Source organism: Haemorhous mexicanus, chromosome Z, assembly GCF_027477595.1.
Source record: "Haemorhous mexicanus isolate bHaeMex1 chromosome Z, bHaeMex1.pri, whole genome shotgun sequence".
Lineage (NCBI taxonomy): Eukaryota > Metazoa > Chordata > Aves > Passeriformes > Fringillidae > Haemorhous > Haemorhous mexicanus.
Window position 1 is genome coordinate 11,411,818 of NC_082381.1, and position 11,766 is coordinate 11,423,583.

The 11,766-nt window shown below is 48.6% G+C and overlaps 1 protein-coding gene across 1 annotated transcript; it reads right to left on the reverse strand.

Moving 5' to 3' along the window:
- Positions 1–1,181: 1,181 nt before the first annotated feature.
- On the reverse strand, positions 1,182–11,319 carry FAM151B (family with sequence similarity 151 member B). Its single transcript, XM_059873106.1, has 6 exons — positions 11,273–11,319; positions 10,663–10,788; positions 9,586–9,742; positions 6,922–7,130; positions 5,259–5,394; positions 1,182–3,717 (listed from the first exon to the last, which is right to left on the reverse strand). Exons 1-6 carry the CDS (start codon positions 11,289–11,291, stop codon positions 3,567–3,569), a joined length of 798 nt encoding a protein of 265 aa, XP_059729089.1. The 5' UTR covers positions 11,292–11,319; the 3' UTR covers positions 1,182–3,566.
- Positions 11,320–11,766: the final 447 nt, after the last annotated feature.

Consider the following 11,766-nt stretch of genomic DNA (forward strand, 5'->3'; position numbering starts at 1 on the left):
CAATGCGAGCAACTTCCAAACCAATAGTGGAGGCTTCACAAAAAGCAGTGATTATATAAGAACTCCCCTTATTTTGGTTTAAGAGATTTAAGAGCAGCAAGGCACTACACAAAAATGTTGAAAACTAGCAGTTTTCAAGGTTGTGTTTAAGGTGCAATGTTCAAAATACAGGCCCAAACCATCTTTCCCTGCACACTTAATCTGGTTTTGCTATTAAAGAGTAATTGCTTTGTTGTGATCTTTGTCTTTCACAACTACAGAGCACTTCCAGAAGAATATTGCCATAATTTGATGCAGCTATACAAGAAAGACAGTAAACTAAGAAGGCACTAAATTTCCTTTTTTCTCCTCATCAATCCCATCTAAGACCTTTATCTCTCTGCATGCCATATACAGCAGAACTAACTACTTTCCCAGCTAAAGCAAGGGATTTAAAAATATTCTTACATTTTCACTGTAAAGTACGGCTGCCACTGCACTGACTTCAAGGAAATCAGGTTTCATAACAAAACACCTTAGGAAAGCCTGGGGGGAGTTTAGAGTCAAAGGGATAAAATTCCAGTTGTCATCACTAAATATTCCCACAAAACATCCAGCTGCCAACCCTCTTGGAAAGACAACTCCAAACTGCTCTTTTACTCCTGTACACAGGTTAACCTTTTTGTGAAAAAGCTCCCCAACATGCAGATATAAATACACACATAGATATGTATATGTATAAATATGCAAAATTCCTGTTTCTCAGCAGCACCTGTTACCTGAGCCAGGCATTGCCGGGACTGATGACGCAGGCAGCTGCAGAGCTCCTGTTAATCCAGGCGTTTTGTCCCAAAAATTATGTCCAGCTAGTTAAAAATGATGCTGGGATCTTACGCTGAACACCAGAGATATTTTCTAGAAATGTACACGGGGCTATTTATTCTCAAGTTCCTGAAACCCAGACACAGAGGCGCGCTGAGGAACTGCAGTAAATTCCTGTATTTTTTCCCCGAAAGCATCAGCAATTTTGAACACTTTCATGCGAGTTTCGCTGACAGACTGAGTTACAGCCTGCCTTCTCTCAAATACATTGGTTTTTAAATATAAACCTCTACATATATTTTAAAACCACACTAATGTCTCCCTGCCAGCCCCACGGCAACACATTTTATTTTAGGAGAGTATTTGAATAAACACAGAGAAACAAAATCAAATTAATTTATTTATGTGCAAGTCAGACTAAACTGACATAAACAACTTCACAGGGGACTAGCAAAGATACACAGGTAAAATTACTTACAGAAATTCATATCTATAGAATAATCCATACAGAATGATCATACTCAGCACATAGCCATTTCCTGGTAGCCCAGATGATGTCTAATTTTATCTGATTATCCTATTTCCTAACATCCAGAGATATTGCTCAGATATACCTCTTCCTTAAAAATACTTCTGGCAGTCGCTGATGTTTCTTACTTAATAGTTTAATGACTTTTAAGAAATCCCAGCACTTCAGGTGGGAACTGGTCAGTGGGAAGATTTCCAAACAGCAGAAGAATGTGTGCCTGTGGTCCCAAAGAGGCCGACCACTGAGAGATGAAATCCTGCAAATCAATGAATGCAACTGCCTGCAACAAGCCACAGCTGAGGATTTAATCACTTCTCCAAACTCACAGCAGAAATCACACAGCCAAGCCTGACCCTTTGGTGGTTACTGCCACTCACTTTAGGAGTGACTAAATTAAATCCAGTACTCTGTTTAGCTATCCCAAGTATAATCAGGTCGTTTTCTTCTAATGTGGAAAATTTTGTTCCTAATTTTAGCCAAGCACACCTTAGTAAATGACAAAAATGAAGAAAGTTCTACCCCTCAATAAGAGAGAACAACTATTAGATAAATCTTGCAAAGGATTAGTAGGTAACAAAAGGCGTCTTGAATTTTAATGTAAGATCACGATAATTTAAGATTTAGGATTAAGAAAACCTTTTCTATCACAGCTGTACCATTGCCATGTAAGAGCCAAAAATTACTGTAATTTACTTTAGTACTAACAGCCTGTAAAATGTGGTGTACAGCATCTGTTAGGTTAACAGATGAGTTAATGCAAGTCCCACAGGAACCACGTGAGAGGAATGGGAAAAGGTGGACAAGAAGTTGACAAAGTAATGCTTCGCAGGGCATTAGCTGTTTTTCAGAAGCTAAAATGTCCTGTGTGGTTGTGGAAGAAACCTCTGGTTTTTCTGGTATCATCTGTTGTAAAATAAAATGAAGCCACAGGGGCTAGCTCCTTAGCTGGATAGCTGGTCCCTCGTAGGGTAAGCACCCCAGGCAAGCAGTCTCAAGATTAAATCTCTGAGGATTTAATCGCTGGAGAAGTGATTAAATCCTCAAGGCCCTAGAGTTGCTCAAGCAAGTCTAGGGCACCTCAGCCCTCTGGAGGCTGGGGTGCCCTAGGCCAGACTGCAGCACAGCCGTGGCCCCTAGCAAGCTCAGTGATTGTCAGCTCTCAGTGCAAATCAGCTCTTTTATGATTTCAGCTCTCAGATTGCTCGTAGGGGCTGTGGCTGGCCGTGGCTCCTAGAAGGCAGAGGAAAGAGAGAGGAGAAGGCGGCCAAGGGTTCCACGATGGTTTATTCTGAGGGTCTTGTGAAGGGTCTTGAAGCTGCTCTTCTAAAGAAATGGGCCAAGACAGCCTCTTTTATAGGGTTAGGGAGGATTGAAAACTGACCAATTGTAAGGGTTAGGGAAGCTAGCCTGTGGGGTCACAGAGAGATAAGCAGGCCTGGAGGACCAGAGTGAGGACTCCTGGTTCAATTCCTGTGACTCAGCAAATACCTATCTCTAAACATCCCTCCACGGAGCTGTAACTGGCCCTGTGCCTGCTACAGGCTGTGCTGCCTGGCAGAAGCCAATGCCACAGGGCCAGTGTCTCAGTCGTGTGAATTCTGGGGAACTGCAGCAGCAAGAGGCAATAAATGGTTTTAATGGACCAGGTCAGGCTCTTCCTGCAGGTGGTTAGCAGGGGTTTAGCTCTGATCTGGGAAATTTGCACTGTGGAGAATTCTGAGAGCTGCAGGAGCCCAGCGAGGGCTGAGAGCCTGAGAGCCATGGGGAAGGTCACTGCAGCCCTGGGGACAGCCCAGAGTGGGACAGCCCTGCTGGGACAGCCCTGCTGGGGACAACCCGGGTGTGGGGACAGCGCTGTCACTGCTGCCACAGCCAGCCCAGCTGAGAGCAGCAGCCAGGGCTGCTCGCTGGCCACGGCACTGCTCTGGCACTGCCAGGCCTTGGGGACCACGGGCACAGTGAGCACGGGCAGAGCAGCTGGCAGTGCCACCCTCCCCTCCTGCAGTGTGGCACCAGCGTACCACGCCACGAGCAGGGACAATGGGAAGGCACTGCATTTCTGTCTGAGAGGCCTTGCTACACAGGGCCAGCCAAAATCTCCTCCAACAGCCACAGGCCTGCTCCACACGGCCCTTCTGGCAAGGACACTGCATTTCTTTCAGTAAAAACATCCTCGGTTTAAAGGGGTTTACAATGTAAAGCACTACAGGGTCAGGCATTGCCTGCTTTGCATCCACTATTCCATTCCAATGGCTTTTTTGAATTCAGAATTTTGTGGCTCAAAAATGTCATAATAAACTCTACTTTTATCAAAATTTTCTCGGATGAGAAGCAAGTCTTCTACAGAATACACATCCTCCTTTCCTGTCCAAACAGTGAGGCTGAACCTATGTCCAGAAAAAGGGAGAAAACAAACAAAACAAAGAGAAAAAGAGTATGTTAAGACAAAGCATGTAAACCCGAAAGACATTGCACTAACAGACTCCTAAAAATACTCAGGATTACAGCATCCTAACTTTAGAAATGAAATTAAATACAAACAACTGCACCCCCAGACCAATTTATCTGTGATCGTTCTGTCTAACCTCAGAGGGATTTAAATAAAAAAAAACCTCAGGTAAATATCCAGCAACAAAATTTACCAGACTGAGCATTTAAGGTTTGATAAATTAATCAATAGTCAGAAGCTGGGCCTCAAAACAGGAAATATGATGCAACCCCAGACGCAGGTGATTGTTGTGCTCTGTGCTGTGTCACATCAGCAGGGTGGAGATGCCACCCAACCCAATTCTCATTAATTGCACAGAACTTCTCAAAAAACACTGAAATCCTCCAAAGCAGTATTCAGTTAAAGCAGTATTTCCACATCCTCCACATGACATACACTTCGTTTTTCCCTTTTGTTTAACAAAACTGTATTAATTTTAAAAATGGATAAATGAACATTCAGTTGTATGTGAGCAAAACTGGCTCAGGAATTTCTGTCTTCTAATCATGCACTGAAGAACCCCCCTGAGTTTTATGAGGAGGTAAAAAAGAACATCCCAGTATTTTAGTTGGAATAATGTTTGTATCCAATGATTCTTGAGACTGACACAATTCTTAAGATACATTCTTTGTGCAATAACATTTTCTAATCAATTTCCCAGTTTTAACAGCTTAATTCTAATTTCTGTCTTGAGTCTTCATCATAAAAAAGAACATCAGCACTTAATTTGTCCACCCTGTTTTTTCTGAATAATTAGAAATTTTTCAGAGATTCCCTTAAGTTTTCTGTCTTGGGCTTTGACCTTGGCTGGAACAGTTTTATTAAACTCTGGATAGGCAGAGCAGTTGAAAAAGATGAGTACATGGCAATATGTGGGAATCTGGTTTTATTCTCATTCTACGACGTGAATAATTTCTATAATGAAATGGTTAGGGGTTTGTAAGAATGATTTGAAAGGAAAATGTAAGTTCCTGCATGAAAACCACTGAATGCATTTCAAGTGCCTCAGCAAAATTAATTAGCTGGGAGGGAAACACCTGACTTCCAATTTAGAAATCATCTTTGACATTTCTCAAAAATGCTACCCAAAATATAAATAGTGAATCCAATACTAAGTCTTTGGATTGGATGAATGCCCAATGGCGACATCAAACTATTTAGTCCATTTAACTATATTCATCTCAGGAAATGTTTGCAGCAGAACTGGGTTCCACAGCTACACACCATTGCAGGTAATGAAAGAAAAGCTTCTGGAATTTAACTGCTTTAGAGAAATTAACAGTGACCACTTCTGTCGGAGGACTGCCACGCTTTGAGGCTGTGGGAAGCGCAGGGGAAGAATTCCACATTGCAAAGGCACCGGGCAGTGTGTGACACAGGGCTGGTGGGGACAGCCCGGGGCTGGCCCCGAGCCCAGGGACACGGTGGGAGCACACTGACCTGTGGCACTGCTGCAGCAGCCACTGCAGCTGCGGGATGGAGCCGGGCACCAGCGCAGCCCTGACCGCGAACGTCACCGGCTGGGGCAGCGCGCGGCAGCGCCGCCACATCTCCTGCACCAGCGGCCACGCGTAGCCTGGGGACACACGGCGAGGGCACTCAGAGCTCACGCTGCCTGGCACACCAGACACGGCCCCTGGGGCCCAGGAGACACACAGCCTGCACACCCAGCATTGCTGAGAACCACACAAAACCACCCTGACACTGCTGCCTGGCTCTGAGCAGCAGGTGCCCCAGAGGGAAAATGCAATGAATGCAACATCCACATGGAAAATGACCTTGCTGTGGAAACCTCCACTTCCCATCCTTTACACACACACACTTACTTTACATACAGCTACAGAACATGCCATGTTTAACGTGCCCTATCTCCAAAAACTCTGCTGCCACTGATTTCAATAGGGCCTAGTTTAACATCGTCAGGGACCCTTTAAAAATAAAAGCATTAAGAAAAAATTGGGACAAAACTCAAGGCAATCCACTAGGAATGAAGACGTACACAAATCAACACACACAGACAAAAACATTCCGTGCCTAAAAATGCTACAATCAAGCAATCTACAATACTGAAAGTGCCTTTGCTGGGGTTTTAATAAGGACTGCAGCAATTGCAAATTACATGTACCTTTTGTTTCTACAGGCTATGAAAATCCTGTAACAACAGTTAATAACCTTTTCCTCAATTCCTCAGATGGAATGTAGTGACTAGAAAGAGTAAAAACGCACTAAATATTAAAAGCAGTTTTCTGAGCTAAGCAGCAACTTCCAGGTGAAATCACACACTCAAATGAGCTGGTTTTCTTAAGTTTCATAGTAGAACCTCACCTAGTATTTCCATAAACTGAAATCTGGAATGGAGATAAAATGGAATTTCTTTTCACAGGTTACCCAGTATTTCTAATGCATTTTCCAGCAATTTTTTCCTGCACTGAAAATACCTGGGAGAAAGCACTGAACACTTTAATAACACTGCAGTATATCATACAACAAAGCACTAAATCTTGCTAATGAGTAAGTAGCAATGGGAGTAGTGTATAATCCTGACACAGTGGCCCCAGACAATATTGGAGGGGACTCTGCTTCTCATAATGAGAATTGCAAGAGGAAGCCTGTGAAAAAGACCCTATGTTAATGAAAATTGGAAAGTTTACTGCCAAAATTCAAGTTTCCAAGAGAAATGAAATGTTAGGGATAAGGCTGGCCCACAATTTGACTTCAGTGATCCAGAGAAGCAGAGAGAGAGTTCCACCTTTTCAGCTGATGTGTTTTTCCTCAGGACACGTGCCAGGGCTCTGACCACCAGACCAATGCTCCCGGGATTCAGGGACAGCCCTCCCTGAAACAGAGGCTAAGGGGTTTGTCCCTCAGAAGTGCTCAGCAGGTGAGAAGGAGTTGAAGCACAAACCAGCTTATTTTAGGAACAAAAAGATGTGGCTTTCACCCTCCTGTGCTGCCACTGCAGCACTGCACTGACTGCTGCACGGCGCTCTGTGCAACACCCCAGCACAGGACAGGGTCCCACAGTCACTGCAGCTCCCAGCCAGGACGTGGCCTGGGGCTGCTGCCAGCTGCAGCAAAGGAAGCCAAGGAGCCTTGTCCTTACCTTGCCCTCGGTGGCAGCCCGTGGTCCAGCCCAGGGACAGGGTGGCATCAGGGCAGGAGGAGGTGACAGCGCCCAGGAAGGCGCGGGCGTCCAGCGGTGCGCAGCTCCCGCAGGGCCCCGGCAGGATGTCCCCGTTCAGCCACACGGGTCTGTCCAGGCCCTGCCCCAGCTGCCCCAGCAGCTCCAGAGAGGGTCCCACGGCGGCCAGGCTGTGCAGGACACGGGGCAGGGTCAGGGATGGCAGTGCCACCGCAGTGTCGCCGTGCCGGGCAGGGCACAGCCAGCGCCCGCTGCCATCCGCTGGCTGCCCCTGCAGGAGGAACAGCCCCTGCTCCCAGCACCTCCTGGCCTCACCTCACAGCCCCTGACCCTGTCACCTGGCCACCTCTTCAGCTCAGGCCTGACAAGGGTTTTACCAAAGGAAGCCACTGCAGTCTCTAGCACTTGTGCTGCATCAGACCTGAAAGCCAGAAACGCTGTAAATCCAGTGCAAAGAGTGAAAGCCAGCTCTCCCCACCCTAACCACACTCAAAGTGGCAAAGATGTTATCACTAGGCAGATCCAGACTCAAAGCTACCTTCAGATCCATGCAAGGTGATGCACCTGCACTAGGAGAATAAAAAGGCCAATACAGAACAATTTAAGGCAACTAAAAGAGAGAAAAGGCACCCAACTGAACATTCAATGTCTGCTTGTGGTTTGTGCCATAGTTCCAAAATGTGGCAGGACACAGAAGCCTGCCTGTCCAGTGGTCATCTGACAGATAATTATTAAATTGTTACAGATGAGCTGGCATCACTTGAGGAAGCAGTGCAGACACCCTGTGAGTATTGAGCAAAAGCCATGCTCACAGATTCCTAGGGTCCTGCCCAGCCACAAGGAAAAGCATGACTAGCTTCTTCCTGCTTCTAGCCTAGCACAACTTTCAAAGCACTGTGGAAAGGAGATGGGGAAGAGAGATGAACACCAAGAAAAATCTTTCTGTCACAGCCCATTAATTAATGCACTGTGTAAGACTGAGGAATTTAAAACCACTGTGGTCAGAGGTTTGGAATTAGGTTAGCTCTAAAGCCAACAACTAGTCCCCTGAGCTGCTTGTCTTGTTTCCTCTGAAAGTCACTTTGTGTATTTTTCCTTCTGTGCTGTTGGGAAGGCAGCACAGAGGCAGGAATTCCACTCACTGAGATGAGCTCAGGCTCCCTAGGAGAAAAGCCAGGGATGGCTGGTGCTAAGGTGGGGCTGCAGCTCTTCTTCCCACACAGTCTGGGACCACAGCACTTGATATCCTCACATATGTCAGAGCAGAGGAATGCCTCCCCTTGTAATGCAGTGAGAAAAAAGCACAAAGCAAAATGGCAACATAGGGGGGGAAAAAAAGAGAGGGAAAAAACCAAAGCAAAACAATAACTACAAAAAAATCCACTCCCAAAAAACCACAAACCCCAGAGCACTGGTCTTGTTGCACAGCATTTAGAAAAGTCAAGACTTACAGCTGACTTCATGTGAAATTATTTTGGCATTTCTGAAGTGGGACACTGAAGACCTTTTGCAGAATACATTAATTTAAGTAGCCAAAGCCAGCAGGAAATGCAATTATGTAGTCAGTCAGGCTGATAGAGCAGAGATATAAAAAGTACCTTAAAAAGTATTTTTGAAGCACCATTGAAATAATCTCCAAAACTTCAGCAATGGCATCCAATAAACTACTATTCAAAGGAACATCAAATTCTGTTATCACTTATTTGACTCTGTCTGCACTGTGTGATACACTTTTAAATGTTTTTATACAATAATTCGTTTTTAATGCCTGTACTTTTAAAAGTTTTCTTCAATCACTCCACTTGGCTGTAAACTCCTTGTGGAAAAATGAAAGGTAGGTAGTTTAATTTAAACAATAATTAAAATGGGAGGAAAAACCTCACCAAAACTCACAAGAAATAAGGCCAAACAAATGCTTACTGCTCTTTTCTCCCTTCTCTGCCCAGAAGGACACACACAGATCCTGTGACAATAAAAGGCTTTAGCCTGCCCACGTTTTTGACTTTCATGAACTTTCACATGAAAACCATGGCTGTGTAACACAGAAGCAGAGGCATAAATCACATTTTACAACTGTCTCGTGGGGGGTTTCTGCATTTCTATAGAGTACTTAAGCACAGCTGAAGCTCTTTTAGTTTGCTGCCAAAACAGACTGAGCACATGGCAGTTCAGACAAAGCAAGAGTCAGGAGCCCAGGGGTGCATGTCTGGAAATCACAGCTCACTTCAGACTCTTCCAAGGCAATCTCCTGGGGCTTTTAGGGGTGTTTGCCATTCCAGAAACGAAACAGCTAATGGTTCAAACTGTGACTGAACCCCTGAATGTTTAGTTAGCAAGGGCAGAGAAAGGAGCCTTCCAGAGAGGCACCAGCATTTCACCTGCTCGATGGGAAAGCTCTGCTCACAGCACCTAATTCACTGAGTAAAAACAAAATCATTACTTGTAGTTCAAAACACTTTTAAAGGTTTTGTTCTTGCCATGTTTTGAGAGTTATGCACTGTGTTTCCACATGGAATATGCTTCTGAATGCTAAACTGCACAATAAGAGGAGTTTGGTTGACAACCGGCTGTAGAACTGTAACAGGTAAGAACACAAACAGCACAACAATCTTTTTGTTGAGGTACCTCTTAAAGTCGAGTTTGATGCCTTTGTCGGTGCTGCCCATCTGTGCCAGCCACTCCTGCAGGGTGATGTCGCTGTCAGTGTCCGGGGGGTGGGCCAGGATGGGCTCCCTGTCCCCTCCCCGGAGCACAACATCCACCTCCACCATGTGCACATCGCCTGGGCATGGAGAAATTCAACCTCAGCTTCAGTGCTCCAGGGCAGCAATGACCCAGCAAGTCTGTCCCTGAGCCCTCACTGCACCACAACTGCTCTCTGCCACACAAAAGATGCCCTGCTGGGGGTTCCCACTCACTCAACGCTTTGCAAGCCTACAACCAAATGAAAATTGATGTTTGAGGGTGCATTTGGCCAAGCAACCACGCGGGGCTTTTTTCTTCACAGGAATATTTACACAGACAGCCAACATGTGAATCCACTGCTGTCAAATTTCAGATCTTTTCCTCTGGAAATAGGGTTCCTGCCAGAGGAAAGATGAGCGCAGGATTTAATACTAGCAGAGAATGAGCATTCCCCTCGACTCATTGCCCAAACCAACAAGGAAAATGTTAGCTCACACACACGACAGGCAAAGAGGGGTCTCAGGAGCACTCAGGCTCCTGGAAACAGCTTTATGTAATGAATCTGGGCAGAGAACCCAACACACACAGTGAAGGCTGAAATACAAAGAAAAGAGATAGTGATGGCGTTGAGGATGAAGGATACTATATACACATTTACACAAATGTGTTTGTCAAATATTCACATCACTTTACACACAGTTCACTGCTGCCCAGGCTGCTGCACCAGGGCCCTTCTGGCTCTGCAAACCCTTCCCTGAGAGGAGAAAGGGGAGATTTGGGATCTTATCCCAGGGAACACGGACAGAGCAGAGGGAACGGCCTCAGGCTGGGCCGGCTCAGGGTGGGCACATCAGGAATTTCCCCATGGAAAGGGGGCTCAGGAACTGCCTCGGCCGTGCTCGGGGGGTTTGGAGTGCCCAGCCCTGCAGGGATTAAAGAGCTGTGGGGATCCTGGAGGAGGGAGGGGAAGAGGAGGAGGAGGAGGAGGAGGAAGGGGCCTGTGCCACACACACTCACTTCGCGCGGCCTCCGCGGCCCGGGCCCGGCTGTTGGCGGCGTGGAACCAGCGCACGGCGGCCCCGTCCCTGGCCGCGATGCGCCCGGTGCGCAGGAAGTGATCCACGGGCCACTCGCTCCAGGCGCCTGCGGGGACACGGCGGGGACACGGCGGGCAGCCTCAGCAAGGCCCGAGACAGCCCCGGCCCGGCCCTGACAGCCCCGAGGCAGCCCCGGCCCGGCCCCGACAGCCCCGAGGCAGCCCCGGCCCGGCCCTCACAGCCCCGGCCCTCACAGCCCCGAGGCAGCCCCGGCCCGGCCCTCACAGCCCCGGCCCTCACAGCCCCGAGGCAGCCCCGGCCCGGCCCTCACAGCCCCGAGACAGCCCCGAGGCAGCCCCGGCCCGGCCCTCACAGCCCCGAGGCAGCCCCGGCCCGGCCCTCACAGCCCCGAGGCAGCCCCGGCCCGGCCCTCACAGCCCCGGCCCTCACAGCCCCGAGGCAGCCCCGGCCCTCACAGCCCCGAGGCAGCCCCGGCCCGGCCCTCACAGCCCCGAGGCAGCCCCGGCCCGGCCCTCACAGCCCCGGCCCTCACAGCCCCGAGGCAGCCCCGGCCCGGCCCCGGCGCTCACCCCGCGGCCCGCTCGCCATGGCCCGGCCCCGCCCCGCCGGGGGTTGGGTCCCGCCGCCTTCGCTCCGGGCGGAGCCGGGCCGGGGCTCGGTGGGGAGTGTGTCAGAATGATCCGAGCAGGGATGGTGTGCCTCGGTGTCCTTTGGAGCCTCATCGGCAGGACAGGCCTGAGCCGCGGGACACGGACACGCGGGGCTCCGAACGCCGGGCTCAAATCGAGAGGACGCGGTGCTCAGCTGGGCCAGGGCAGGCTCAGGGTGGGCACAGCAGGAATTTCCCCATGGAAAGGGGGCTCAGGAACTGCCCTGGCACTGCCCAGAGGGGCTTGGAGTGCCCAGCCCTGCAGGTGTCCCCTGGAGGTGGCACTGAGAGTCCTGGGCTGGGGACAGGGTGGGGATGGGACACAGCTGGGACTCCATGGGCTGGGGGGGATTTTCCAAGTGATTAATTCTGTGGCTCTGTGTGAAATCAGGCTGTTGGTGTACACGCCCCGGT